Below are 14,802 nucleotides of genomic sequence, written 5' to 3' on the forward strand. Positions count from 1 at the left end.
AGCTAGGAGCACCTGCGTCTTCCTCCTCACGTGGGAGACGCCAGGGCCCAGGCTCAATGGTGTGTGTGCATCTGTGGGTCGCTATCAAAGCAACGATCTGACACAAGTTTCATCCCCACCCCGGTTCTCAGGTGGAGGAGTTGAGGTGTCAGACCTGATTTTTTTTTTTTTAAAGGTGACATCTTGGTCTCTGAGAGAAAACAAAGTGGAAGCCTCCCTTGCCCGGTCCTGCCCGCATGCACAACGCAGCTTGTACTGCACGGGGCCCGGGGTGGAGGGTAGTCCTTATTTGTGGAACATTGAAGCCCTGAAGCCCCTAAGGAGGACGTTCATAGGTGTCAAAGCCAGCCCTGAGGACCTACCTCCCTCCAGGAAAAGCACCTCTCTCCTGGAGGGAGGAAGGGTGCTTGCATCCACCAAGCCAAGGAAAGGGGCGTCCAGGGACACGGCCAGGTGGAGGTTGAGGGGAGTGATTCGGGTGGAGCAAAGCTTGTTCTGTGCGTACGGGAGGATGCCGCTCACAAGCAAGCAGTTGTGAGGTGATGGGGGTGGGGGGCAGAGGGTAGAAGCCGAGGGGGAGGGGGCGAGTTCTCCTCTCTGCAATAAATCGGCTTAGCGGACGAGAGCCGAACAGCCCAGAACGGATTAAAGAAAAGTCTGTAGAATACGGCAGCGAGCGCAGCGCGAGGGGCGGGGGGTGGGGGGCGGGGGCGGGGCGGCAGGGAAGGAGGGAGAGGAGGGGGCGAGAGAAGAGCGAGCGCGGGGCAGAGCGCGGCGGCGCGGGCAGAGCTTCGGCTCCAAACTCCGCCGCTGCCGCCACGGATCCGACTCCGGCCGCCCTGGGCGCCGCTCGCAGCCGACCAGCCGGGAGCAGCTGCGCGCCCCAGCCAGGTCCGGTACAGCCCAGAGCAGCCAGCACGTCTGGTGCAGCCCGGAGCATCCTAGTACAGCCCAGAGTAGCCTGGTGGTGCATCCCGGAGCATCCCGGTACAGCCTAGAGCAGCTCCGGGTAGCCTGGAGGCCCGGCCACGGTAGCATGGGGATGTCCCCGTGGCTCCCCTCGCTGCTCGTCACCGCCAAGGCCGGTGGCCCGGGTCACAAGCTCTTCTGAGCCCATGGCGAGGGGACCCACTGCCGCCACCGCGATCGCCGCCGCCGCCGCCGCCGCCTCGGCCAGCGCCGCCAGCTCCTGGGCACCATGCGAGCTGCTCCAAGCCTCCGCCGCGCTTCCTGCCTGCTGCTCGCCGCGATCCTGGACCTGGCGCGCGGTGAGTGTGCGGGCGCCCGAGGGAGCCCGGGGTCGGGGGACGCGCGCAGGGACCGAGAAGGGCGCGGGCCCGAGTGGCTCTGGAAGTCTCGGGCTGTAGGCAGAGTCCAGGAGGGCTTCCGTGCAGCGAAGCTTGGCAAGAGAGGATAGATCTTTTGGAGAAAGCCCTCGTGGATGTGTGTGTGTGTGTGTGTGTGTGTGTGTGTGTGTGTGTGTGTGTGTCTTTGTTGGGTCTGTGAGTGTCCGAGAATCAGCTATGTGTGGAGAGGGCACCGGAGTACGTTTAAATGGGTTGTGTGTTAGTCTGTGTGCGAGGGCTAACAGAAGGTCTAGATCAGTTACATGGAGAGGCGAGAGATAAAAGTCTGAGTGTTTGGGGGTGTGAACTCCTTCCTCAGGGTAAGTGTCTGAGCGTCACCGCATGTGTGAGCCTGTTAAGGAAAGGATGGCTGAGGTGTGGCGGTTCACGCCGATCCCGGGTGTGTTTGCTGGTCTCTGGAGGGCTGTGTGACAGCCGGTGACTGCATTTCTGTTATAGCTGGGCAGGAGTGTCCCTACCTACACGTGGAAGTACGGGACTTCAGGTGCTATAAGCTTTTAGCCTGGGAGCAGGTGCGGATCGAGGGGACTTGGGTTTCTGGTGGGATCACAGGGAATTGTGATCACATCTGGGGCTGGAGGGGGTCCAACAGTATAATTCGCGTCTTTGCCTGTGTCCTGCATGGGCTTGGTCATGGGCTAGGCTGAACCAGATGGAAGGAAACTGAAGCTCAAAGGGTTGTCCAGAGCCAGCAGTGCGGGGCAGTTCTAGCGTGCCTGGTTGGGGCTGCCTGGGAGGAGGGGCATCCTGCCCAGCGCCGCCCTCTGGTGGGTCTTAAATGATGTGGAAGTCGAACTTGACGCCCCAGTGCCTTCCCGGCAGGGAACAGGGGACAGATGCCAGCCCAGCAGGGCGGAGGCAGAGCCAACAGAGTCATAGGTGGAGATTCCAGAGGGCGGGGGCGGCGGTGGGGGATGGGGGGGAGCTCATTCTCCAGGTCAAGTCACAACCAACCACGGGTGTTGAAATCTGAGCAGGGCCACCTTGGGAGGTGGGAGAGTGTGGAAAAGTAGGCATTGGTCTCCAGTGGAGCCTTGGCCGTTGTCCCATTTAGGCCGTGATGAAGGCTCAAATCTTGTCCTGCGTACTGAGAAAAATCTGTATGGGCTCTGAAATTGTCCTCCAAGGGGCGTGCCTCTAAAATAACCTACATCCTTCAAGCCTCTAAGTCTTTGAAGAGAGCTTGATCCGCTGATGGGAAAATTTGAGCCTTGGGAGGTGGGGGAGGGGCTGGTGTGACCCAAAGGAATGTCAGGTCGGTACTTTGTCCCTCCTACCCTCTCTGGGTGCAAATACTTTCTGAAGTATATCCAATCTCGCTGTAACTTTGGGGACAAGAGCTCCCCCTTTGAGTTGGATGTCTCTAGAGAGAAAGATTCTATGTGGGAGGCTCCGGGTTCCAGCGCCACCGAGAAGACACTAGGCTCTTTAAGTACTGGAGCCCTCACCTGGACGCTGCAGGGAGCAGAATTGGGGGTTGGGGACCGAACGGGAAGTACCCCCTTTTTCTCAACTGGGATGTGCATGGTGTAACGAAGCGGGGGGGGGGGAAGGGAGGGGGGAAGAACCGGGTGGGGAACCCCGACTGCGTCAGGACCCCACCCTGCGAGCTCGAGCCTGAGCAGCGCCCCCCACCACACCCCCAGTCTGTGGCTTGGCTGCAGAGAGCTATTCCGGCGCCCTGGAGCTTTGGCTCAGCTCGCTAGCTTCTGCAGGCTGCGGGAAGCGCTTGCTCCGGCAGCCGAGATGAACGCATGGAACCAGGGCACGTGGATAGGGGGTACACGCCGCATCTCAGCTCCTCAGGCCTAGATCTCGGACTCGAAACTTTGTGCTGGGCGCAGGAACCCCCCCCCACCGCCCCCGAGGCGCCAAGGCTCCTCTTCTCCCTCTTCTCGGTAGAGATGCGAAATCCTCAGGGTGGAATCGAGTTTCCCTTTCCAGGCTAGGTGACACAGTAAGAGGTGGGAGCAAGAGGAGAGTCCTCCCGAGGCGTGACCTGCCGGTTGGGCCGGAGGAGGGCGCCCTTCCTGCAGGAGGCGGCGATGCCCACAATGTGTGCACCTGGCGTAGCTTTGCGGAGCCAACCAGCCAAAGGGATGCCCGGGAAGAGATGGGAGGGTGGATTCCCGCATCGCACACTGGCCTTCCCTAAGAGGGACACAGTCACTGCTGCGGGGGGGGGGGGGGGGCACGGCCAGTGTGGTGGCGGAGTAAAAGAGCTGTGTGCCCTTTGCAACACTCCCGTACCCCACTCACTCTCTACCACCAGGATCTTCCAAGAAGGCCCGTTTCTCCAGTCTCCGACATCCCGACATCGCCTAGGGACTCCCTGAACTGGGCAATAGGAAACTGCACATTTGAACTTGCGCAGTGACCCTAAAGAGAGAAAGTGTGCCAGGCTGAGGAGGTAGAGGGAGAGGTGAGGCTCTTTGGACTTGGCTGGTTAAGATCTGGAACATTCTCCACTGAAAGCAGCGGGCTTTGGGAAGACATAATTTGAGCTAAAAGGTCCAGAGACGTGGGGTTTCGGAGTCGGGGTGGGGGGGGCGGGAGGGGAAGTCGAGGGAGTGGGACCGGCAGGCAAGCCCTGGTTTCTCAGCTGGGTATCATTAGATGTGGTCTGAGGGCTCATGACGATGGGGAGCTGCGATTTCATAGATGGTCCTCTTTCTGTGCTCTCTAAGCCCCGCCGCGTGGGGACACCACACTCCTCTGTGCTTCTCCCTGAATTGGAGCCTGGCTATCTCACCCTTTCACGTCCCCGTGGCCTCGCCCCTTTCCAAACCACGCCTCCTCACACCCAAGAACATTTTCCTGGGAGGTCGAAGTTATATAATTGGGGCTTTTCAGTTAGGCTTGGAGTGACTTCCAACTTGCGGGGACACTGAATTTTGTGGCTTGTGGCTTTCATCTCAATCCCTAAAATCCCAGTGCCTTGAGCAGGAAGCTGTCGCGCTGCCCTAGAGGTCAGTGCCCAGAGCTGGAATAGTCTTTGTTCGATTTTTTTTTTTTTTTTTTTTTTTGAAGCGAACCAAGACCACTCCCTTCCTGGAATTGGGTGGTATTTTGAATTTGGGCTTCTCCTCCACAGCTTCCATTGTATGGATACAGCCTCATTCCCACTGCAAGATGGCTTTACAAACCTATTGTTACAGATTGGGAAACTGAGGCTCCGCTCTTTTAGATTAATCACAGACAAGCAGAGATCCTTCTAGCTCCCTCCTGGCTTTGCCTGGGGCTCTCTTTCAGTTGTTCCCTCTGTCAGCAGACTTCCAGGTGTGCTGACCAATGCTGCCAGGGGTCCTCTAAGGATGCCTCTTAGCCTGGATACCCTGGCTGATGCTTCCAGCTCCATACGTGGGAGGTGGATCCTTTGAGTGGAGGAAGGAGTGGTGAATTCCCTACCCATGCGCTCTTCTGTTTCACGTTTCCTTTAATACTTATCCCCTCTCTGAAACATAAAATCAGTCCTGTTTTGCAGAGGAGGAAACTGAGATTCAAGTGACTGCCAAAGTCACCCGGTCAGTAACAGGTGACCAGGGGGGCAGCACTGCGCTGTCTACCTCCCACTGGCACTCCCTCCTTTCCCTGGGCCCAGCCCTGAGGATGACCGAGGGACCCAGGTCTCAGTGTGCACACTTCATCCTTCACCAAACTCAAGGTGAAAGAATTACTCAGTGTGTTCATCTGCACAGATGGGAGAGGGCGTGTCCCCGATAGACATTGTCATCATTAAGAAAATCAGTGGGCATCTGCTGGAGAGCAGGGTATATCTGCAAAGAGAAGAGCTAACAGGCATGACCTCATCCCAAAGTGTGTGTGTGTGTGTGTGTGTGCATGTTCCTGAAGAGATGAATATCTCTCTCATTCTTCTTTTCCCTCCCCTTCTTCTCCCTTCTTTTCCTTTCCTTCCCTTCCCTCTTCTTTTCTCCCCCACCTCTCCCTCCTTTCTCTTCTCTCCCCTCCCCTTCCTTCTTTTTCCTCCTCTCTTCTTTTCCCTCCCCTCCCCATCCTATTCCCTTTTCTCTCCCTCCCTTCTTTTCCCTCCCCTCTCACTCCCTTTTTCCCTTCCCTCACCATCCTTTTCCTTCCCTCCCCTCCCTTCCCTCCCTTCCCCTCCTGTCTTTTCTGTATGTTTTTCTCCCTTCCCTGCCCCCTGTCTTATTCCTTTCCCTTCCCTTCCCTTCCCTTCCCTTCCCTTCCCTTCCCTTCCCTTCCCTTCCCTTCCCTTCCCTTCCCTTCCCTTCCCTTACCTTACCTTACCTTACCTTACCTTACCTTACCTTCACTCCGCACTTCTTAAAACACCAATAAGCTTTGAATCCTCTCTGTGAGTGGAGATTGGAGTCCCTGTCAGGCCTGAGGCAGTCTGCACACAGCCACACTGTGGTTCTCAGAGGCAGATGCAGCCACTTGGAGCATGTGCTAAGGGTTCTGGGCCTTCCATTTCAACCACAGATGGTGACACATGTGGAGTCACCCCTAGGAGGTGCCCCTAGGAGGTGTACCTTTTTAGGAATAAGTTCCAGGGAACAAACAGGGCGTCAGACCCCTACTGTATGCTTCCAGTGGATCAGAGGCAAGAGGGAGGCTCTTATTCCCCAAGGTCTACTTTCCGGCCGAAGTTCGAAGTTCCACAGAAACCTCTGCTGGATATAAAGCTAGGACCAGAAGGCAGATGTATGGAGCCCAAGGCAGCAGAGAAATGACAGGAGGGAGGGTCCAGAAGTGTGGGCTTGATCTCAGCCCAGGAAGGAAGCTGGTATATCTGCCAGCCCACTCCCTGCTCCTAGGCCTCAGCGACAGGCAGGCGTGACCCTCAGGTCAGAGCTCAGACATTAGATGCTCTCTGGAACCTGAACAGTCTGCAGAGTCAAGAAGACAGAGAACCACTCACCTTGTCAAAGAGGCCCTCAGAAACCGCCCTCTGCCATTTCTAGGGCCTGGTGTTGGTGAGATCTGCCTGGGGGGGGGGGAGGTGGAGCCAGTTAGAGCATTTGATAGCCTGAGGGTTCTGGGGGGAGTGTCCCTGTGTTAGCCACAGTCACCTCTGAGCACCTCCAGCTCAAGAGGCAGGTGTTGGGTGGGAACTTCCCCAGGTTCCTTCTCTCAGCGCCTCTGGAACTGGAGTCCTCGTGGAGTCCACGTCAACTTCCTGCAAAGAGCAACACTGGACCCTGTGTGTGAAACAGGATTATTCTGCTCCTGGTAATACTGGGAAGACCATGTGTGGTCCACTGGTTGGATTCGGTTCCATCCCTGTGTTCCACCTTACCCTGGAGGCCAAGCCCCACTGAGTGCTGTCTGAGACCCACACAGGGCAGGGGCCTTGTTTGTGTCTGTTCGTTATTGCATCTTACCTTAACACGTAGTGGGTGCTCGGCTCAGGGCTACTTAAATCAGTAAGTCACCTGTAACCTTTAGTTACTCATGTCCCAGCTTAGAGGACCCGGCAGGCAGCTTTCGGTTTCTATAAAAGGGCCTGACAAGGTTTACAGCTCGTGGGGTTTATCTGGACTTGCGAGCAAACTTCCTGGTAACAAAAGCGTTCTGCTCTTTGGGAATAACAGACTCCCTTGCAGAAGCCTGGCAGGTCATCGGAGTGGTCGGATGAATGAATGATGTCATCCCTGAGCCTGGCTTGTCTCCTAGTGCTCTCTCCACCACCTCTGGGAGTGTGAGAACGTGTCAGCACACACACACACACACACACACACACACACACACACACACATTCTGACTGGTATCTGGGCAGACTAGTCAACTGTAGAAGACCATGGGAAGACCAAGTGGTTTCCTGTTGCCAGTGGACTCCCCTGGGGGAGGGTACTGCCCTTGGCTGGTGATAGATTTTGGAGATGAGAAGGGAAGGCTGCTGATGAACAGTCACTATGTACCAGACAGATGCACCCACAGTCTGTACTACACCCTCCTGGAACCCCTATTTGTGAGATGGACCCCCATTTTGAAGACTAGGCTATGAGGTTTGGTTAGCTCCTGTGGCCTACCCAAGGCTACCCTGCAGAGAGAAGGCTGGCTCTACACCAGGCATCTGTCTATCCGTCCCTCCTTAGCCCCTACTTACTGATGTGAAACTGGCGGTCCTGAACACACCGACATCCAGAAATGGCCAACACTATAACCAGGGCTACAGATGAACTGGCTAGAAAACACTAGGCAGGACAGTGAGGCCTGCTGGGTTCACCTCCATTTCTTTCCAATGGCCCAGTGGTCGTGAGCTCCTGTCTCTACCTGAACTGGGCTCAGAGCAAGCCACTGTATACCTGGGCTTGTCACTGCCTACCTCAGTCTTAGCTTCTTCATCTTTTAAAAGGCACAAGCCGGGGACAGAGGGGTGGCTCAGTCAGAGTGTTAGCCTAGCATGCACAAGGCTAACGTAGTTTGAGGCAGATGTGGGCTACACGAGAGCCTGCTTCACATAAATAAATATAAATAAATAATAAGCAGGGCTGGGGGAGGGGTGAGATGTTACCTGACGCACTTCCCATGCAGTGTGTCCTAGGGGGTGTGGTCCAGAAGTTTCTGACAGGATGCATGGACCAGCCCATCCTTCACTTGGCTCCACTGCAGGCTGACTTTGCATCTATCAGCGGATGCCCTCCGCTGGTAACAGCCACCTCAGACCTAAGGAATCTCCACAGAGGATCCCGAGGGTGAGGACGCCCCACATAGTACTGCCTGGCTTGAAAACAGTCAGAGAGAGTAAACCATTCAACAGACAACACAGGCATGGCCTGGAGATGAGAGAGCTCGCCCAGGAAGGCTTTGAGGAGAACACAGTCACGTTCATCAGAGCTCTTAGTCAAGGGGTCACAGGGTCACACCCAGACTCAAATTGCTAAGAACGTGGCCCAACACAAAATCATAAACTAATATAAAGTCTTAAGAGGGTGTGTGTGTGTGTGTGTGTGTGTGTGTGTGTGTGTGTGTGTCTGATTTTACCGCAGTGTCTTTCACTGTCAAGATGTTGGACATGCCTGATAGGGCAGAAAAGTCCAAGGAAGATGGAAGAACAAAATTATACCACTGAGCCTGGAAGGGGTGGCCGGCGATTGAGCTGGACGTTGGATTGTGGATGGACCGCAGGCCCTTCTATTAGCCAGGCCCAGGATCTGGTCAGTACTTGCAGCCTGGGAGCCAGAGTGAGTTTGTCCCTGTCACTGGGGGCTCTCCGGAACCTCTGTTGGTGATGAATGGTTTTGGGGGCTCCCAGAGGTGAGGTAGCCTCTTGGAAGGTGTCCTACCCTTCAGGGACTGCCCATGGCTCTCGATGTTCTGACTAGGATCTTCCATGTCTGCACAGCCCAAAACAAAATTGATGGTTGTCCATGGAGAATCTTCTGGATCTCGATAAGGCACCTGACAGGTCAGGCCTCGTCTCCAACATGGGCCCCGACGGTGACAGTCATTGCTCTCAGCCTTGGGTTCCCCAAAGGCACAAGTCGAGGAGGGCTGCTGGGATAGGCATGTCAGGTGACAGGAGGAAGCCATGATGCCTGATGCAGGACAGATGTGCGGAACGTGGCTGCTGTATCCACAAGGCCCGCCCAGTGAGTGCAGAGGCAAGGTGACACAGTGCAAACCCAAGCTGTCATTATAAAGGATCTACTGAGTTCCAAACTCTTGGAGCTGCAGCGTGCTGGAGTCAGAGGAGAGGGGGGGATTTCTGTTCTTCTCACTGTTTTGTTTTTATTTTATTTTTTTTTAATTTTACTTATTTCAGGACACAAGGCCTTGTGTGTGATAGGTGGGAGATCTTTTGAGCTTTGTCTCCTCCAGCACTTTTGTTATTGTTATTGTTGTTGTTTTTGTTGTTGTTTAGATGGAATCTCTCTACATAGCCCTGGCTGTCCTGGGACTTTTCAATGTAGGCCAAGCTGGATTCAAACTTACAAAGAGCCTCCTGCCTCTGCCTCCTGAGTGCTGGGAATGGAGGCTAGTACTGCCATACCTGGACCTTTTCCTTTTTGATACAGGGGTTCAGTGCTCCTGCTGGCCTTGAGCTTGCACAATCCTCCTGCCTCAGCCTCTCGGTAAGCCGGACCCTAGTACATCTGACCTGGCTTGTCCTCCTTGTTAACAATGTGAACCCAGAAGCAAGGGATAGAAGGGACTGTTTCTTAAGCACATGTAGAATAATGCAGGAGTGTGGGGCGTGTCCCAGTTTCCCATGCCTGAAGAGTCCAGTGTGAAGAGTTGTGTGTGTGTGTGGGGGGGGGGGGGGGGGTTCCAGCTCTTGGTGGGGATTTGGCAGTACACAGGGCATATGCTGGGGGTGGGCAGTCCCCAGCCTCATAAATCACAGGAGCCACCAGAGGGTAAGGCAGCTGAGCTGCTGGGTATTTGTTCCTTCCCCAGGCTGTCTCCTTTGCCCTTTTGTTTCTGATACTGCTACAGAGTAGGCTTCTCTGATGGCCTTGCTTGTCTCTAGTCGTGGGCACTACCATTGTCTCCCCAGCCAGCTGCCTCCTTCCTTCTCTCTCACTCACCTCACCCAAAAGGAAGGTGTCCACTGGGCCACCCTGACATTTTGCTGGGCTGGATGGGCAGCACAGAGGCTCTGGGGTACAAAGGCCAGGCTGGGAAAAGGTAGGGGGCTGGCAACGGCATTTGTAGCTGGCACTCAAGCCTACTCGCCTGAGCCAGCCTGGCTGGTATTTTGTCAAGCAGAAATCCAAGCTATATAATAGCCAAAGGCCAGGTGCCTAGCTCCAGAGAGCAGGTGAACAGCTGCTAATTGTCACGGGGCACTTACTATCCCAGGCAGGGGCGGAAGGAGCACGGTGGGGACAGCAGTGATGGCCACTTCACAAAGACTTCTTTGTTCCCTTCTGCTGCCGAAAAGTGGGTCGCTACTTGCTGGGAGGGGAAGTAGTGTGGATGGGGGTGTGGGGGATGGGGCCTGCCGTCTGCCTGGGGAGCTCAAGGTGGGGTGAGGCAGAGGCAGAGGCAGAGGCAGGCAGCCTGTGTGGAGGCTCCTGAGGCTAGAGCACCTGAGAGGGCAGGGTTAGTGGCTTCTAGGATATCCTGAAGTGCAGGGAGTGCCTTCTTGGCTGAGGAGCCAGCTAGATCCTTCCTCCTCCTGCTTCTGTCCTCCCTGTGCAGCGGGTAAAGATGGAAGGGTCCCGGGATCACATCTGGTTCTGTAAATCCAAAGGAGAATGAGTACGCTTGTCCTGGCCTTCATAGGACAAAGAGCCTAGGGCCACAGCTGCTGGATGTCATGGCTGTGGTCCCAGAGAGATGGGTAGAGTGCTTTCTGTGGGATCCCCAGAACCTATGAGAAAGCCAGGCATTTTGCACCCCCACAATCCCAGGACTGAGGGGGGCGGAGAACAAAGACAGATGGATCCCAGGGGTTTGCTGACCTCACAGTCTAGCCAAAAGAGAGCCTCCAGGATCCATAAGAAGCTATGGAGAAGAAACTGAAAACAGACATCCCAACATCAGCCTCCAGTCTCCACACATGCTGGCATGGGGGTCAGGGGATACACCTGTACATACACACAAATACACATGAATATACACATACATACATATATTCATACATACATATATATGTACATACATACACAATACAGACATGCACACTAACATACATACATACATACAAATATACATCTGTACACATATGTACAAACATACATAGACAAATAAACACACACAAATACACACATAGACATGCATAATACACACAAACTCACACTTATACACACACTCACAAATACACACAAACTCACACTTATACACACACACTCACAAATAGACAGATAAATACTAAATAAAGTTTCTCAGTGTTCATGTGACAGAATGAACTAACAAAATTCAGTCTCTACTTGGTGAGATCTTCATAGGTGCTGGTGGCTGGTGACCGGTGGCTGTGTGGGTTCAGAGGGACATTTCTACCTCAGCAAGTCCCACGGTTGGGCAGGGCTGTGCCATATTCCTTTGCAGTGGGGACAAGTGCTGCCACTACAAGTGGGGTTGGGGCCGAAGCTCTTATATCTTTCCTTTTTCAGGCTGTCCTTCCTGACCCAGGACAACACCTCAGGGGATGCCAGCCATCTTGAGATCTCTTAGAGCCTACCCTTTCAGCAAAAAGATAATGAGCCAGAAGCTGGACTGGGCTGGGCCTACTTGTTATCTTAGAACCCATGAGGCTGAGGCAGGGAGATTATATGTCGTAGGCTATCCCGGGCTACATAAGAAGTACCAGGCTAGCCTAGGCTACATAGCAGGGCCCTGTCTAAAAATGACAGAGTTGCCTCACAGGGGCCTCAAGGCCTCATGCTCCAATTTGGTTCTCTGTGCCATTGGTTCCTTGGTCTATTTAAAGCAACTGGTGTTGGCTTGCCATTTGGGGCTGTGATTTAAATTCTCTCTCTTTCTTTAAAGTGGCTTTATCTAAGTAAATAATGAGCAGAGTTAAAGAAAAATGTTAAACGCGAGGCAGAGCAGGTGGTGGGGATCAGATAGTCTGCGGAGATGGCAGTGGGAGGGAGTTGTGAGCACGGGGTCAGGAGCCGGCAACAGGCTTGGGCCTTGGGGGAACAACCTGCATGATCTGTGAGTGCCTCGGGGTGGCATGGGGACCCAGGTCAGGGGCCATCTCAGGGTTATTTATGTAGGGACTGGGTCCCCAGTAGCCTGGGAGAACCATGGAGATCAGGAAGCAATGTGCATAGAAGCTGCCCGAGGACAAGGTGGGGTGAACAGAGGGGACTTGGCAGGGACCTAAAGAGGGAAAAGTTGCCTGTGGGGTGTGCTGCTGGTACCCACTAAAAGTCCCAGGTCAGCCTCCGAGGTACTCAGCATATAGGTGAGGGCAAGAGCAAGCATTACTTCCAACACAGAAGTCGCCCATGCCTGTTCCAGCCTCAGTTTCCCCATTTGTCAGGGGAGAGATGCTCTCTGTGGAGGCCTGATATGATGGTGGTGATGAGCGATGGGCTTGGCACACTAATGCTAACGCTAACGGACTCTCCACGTTGACAGCGGCACAATGTCAGGGCCCGCCATGACAGGTTTCCCCTGAGTTAGGAAGTAGGTGACCTTGCTTCTCTAGGACATCACGGTGTGTTCGAGGTTTGCCATCTTCCACGCTGGCCTGTGACAATTTTTGCCAAGTGTTCTTCCACCTCTGGATGTTTCAGGATCCCTGGTCCCCTGATCCACAGCCACCTCACTGATGCTGATTCGTCATTTCCAGTCCATTTCCCCGTTTCCCACAGAGACACTCTTTCTTCTTAGATCCATTCTGATCTTCTCTCCTCACATCCCCACTGGCTCTTGCCACAAACCACCCAAATCAAATTCATCACCAACAGGCTCCAACCTCACTACTCCAAGCAGGTACTCCCTGGCCGCTACTCTGCCTAACAAGCACAGGCAGGGGTGGGGACTGGGGAGGGGGAGAAGATCCATGAGTGAGCCAGTGAGGTGGCTTTACTTACTGGCTTTTTTTTTTTTTCTAAGAGCACTCTCAGTAGGGAGTAGCTGACCCCAAAGTCTCCTCTGAGAACATCCCACACCTGCCCACTCAGCTCCCTGCTTCCTGACCCCCATCTTCTCCATCCCAAACCCTCCCCCATCTACCCGAATGTTCAAATTGACTTTGATGGCGGCTAATTTTGCCAGTTGAAACTCAGGAGAAGCTTATGCGCACCGTGCTCTGCGAAAATTGCCGTGACAAATGCCAGCATCAATTTCCTCTCTGGCACTTTCTCTGAAGTGCTGGGGGTAAGACAGAACTCCCTTGCCCCAATCTGACCCACATCTGTCGGTGCAGCCAGCACTGCCATTGGCTCTGCTTCCAAGTGGGTCCTATCCCAGCCCTTGTCTCCCCCTGCCCTTCCCTCCTGGCTGTGTGACCTGCGACTTCTGGCGCCACCTTGGGGACTAAGTTGTAGCAGGTGACATTTCCAATCTGTTACCTTTACTCTGCACCAGACTGTTCAAAGTGTTTAATAAGGATCCACTTCTGTGTTCTGTGAGTCTACTGGCTGGTTTTGTGTGTCAACTTGACACAAGCTGGAGCTATCACAGAGAAAGGAGCCTCCCTTGAGGAAATCCCTTGAGATCCAGCTGTAAGGCATTTTCTCAAGTAATGAGCAAGGGTGGGAAGGCCCAGCCCATTGTGGGTGGTGCCATCCCTGGGCTGGTGGTCCTGGGTTCTATAAAAAAAAAAAGCAACCTAAGCAAGCCAGGGGAAGCAATCCAATAAGCAGCACCCCTCCATGGCCTCTGCATCAGCTCCTGCCTCTATGTTCCTGTCCTGTGTGAGTTTCTGTCCTGACTTCCTTTGGTGATGAACAGCAATGTGGAAGTGCAAGCTGAATAGACCTTCCCAACTCGCTTCTTGGTCATGATGTTTTGTGCAGGGATACAAAACCTGACTAAGACAGTGAGTGAGTCACTGTACATATTCCTCAGGCAAAGAGCTGGGTTGTCCAAGAATCCCATTTCCCCCGGTATTGGGTGCTAGTGGATGCTGCCTGCCTTGTTCTGTGCCGAGGTAGCCAACTCAAGTCCTCTTTCCATGGCCTTCGTTGCTGGCACATCCGAACTTACTGTTCTTCACATGATACATCCTTGAAAGTCAGGTTGAAGTGACTGCACCCATTCATTTGTCTCGCTCTGGGTATAATGGACACCTTGCCAAACCGGGTGAATCAATCGTAGTTCATACTCAAACACTTGTGTGGCTGGCTTTCTAAGAGATAGTTTCTAATTGACCTCGGTGGCTGCAGAAACCTCAAAAAGGGCTGGTTTGGTGGGAAGACCCCCAGCCTGAGTGTCCCAAACACCGGGAGCTGGTGTCTATAAAACACCTCACCCATACACTCTCTCCTCTACTCTCCTGTAACGCTGAAGGGAGGGTGTGGATCTGAGCGACCCAGGAACCTTCCACACCAGAGTGTGCAGGGCAAACCTCCTCTGTGTCCACAAGAGCTCCTAAAGTCTCAGCCGGTGTTTCCTCTGCTGCAGGGACCCACGTTTTATAGACGGACTGAGAGGGGACAGGCCACTTGCTCGAGATACTGCAGTCTTTTGAGATGATCTCCCCCTGCCTCTGTAGGATCCTTTTCAAGGGTAGATGTAAGAGAGAAGAGAGATACCCCAATGCCACGCATGCGCCGAGTGCCCACCTGCCATTTCCATGAACGACAGCTCCGTGCTTGGGCTGAGGCTAAAGCTTGTTAAGCTTGTTGTTCTGAAGTGGACAAAGACTCCATGAATCAATGATCACGATTAGAAATTCTAAAATGGGAAGAGCTACCAAGTCCATGGGGGGGGCGGCAGGAGGGGCACAGGCTGGAGAAGTCACTGATGCATGGCAGGCTGGGGCAGGAATGGAGAAGCCAAAGATTGCTACAGAGGGCCATACACGATTGGGTTTTGAAGATTGCAT

At 54.1% G+C, this 14,802-nt stretch overlaps 1 protein-coding gene across 1 annotated transcript in view; it reads left to right on the plus strand.

Annotated features, from left to right (window-relative positions):
- The first annotated feature begins 745 nt into the window (after nucleotides 1-745).
- Nucleotides 746-14,802, plus strand: part of Igsf21 (immunoglobin superfamily member 21) — a 226,182-nt gene continuing 212,125 nt past the window's right edge. Inside the window, exon 1 of the mRNA XM_034502950.2 lies at nucleotides 746-1,268. Coding sequence (XP_034358841.1) covers nucleotides 1,199-1,268 — 70 coding nt within the window. The 5' untranslated portion in view covers nucleotides 746-1,198. The remainder of the gene's footprint in view (nucleotides 1,269-14,802) is intronic.

The sequence above is a fragment of the Arvicanthis niloticus genome, chromosome 5 (genome assembly GCF_011762505.2).
Source record: "Arvicanthis niloticus isolate mArvNil1 chromosome 5, mArvNil1.pat.X, whole genome shotgun sequence".
Classification (NCBI taxonomy): domain Eukaryota; kingdom Metazoa; phylum Chordata; class Mammalia; order Rodentia; family Muridae; genus Arvicanthis; species Arvicanthis niloticus.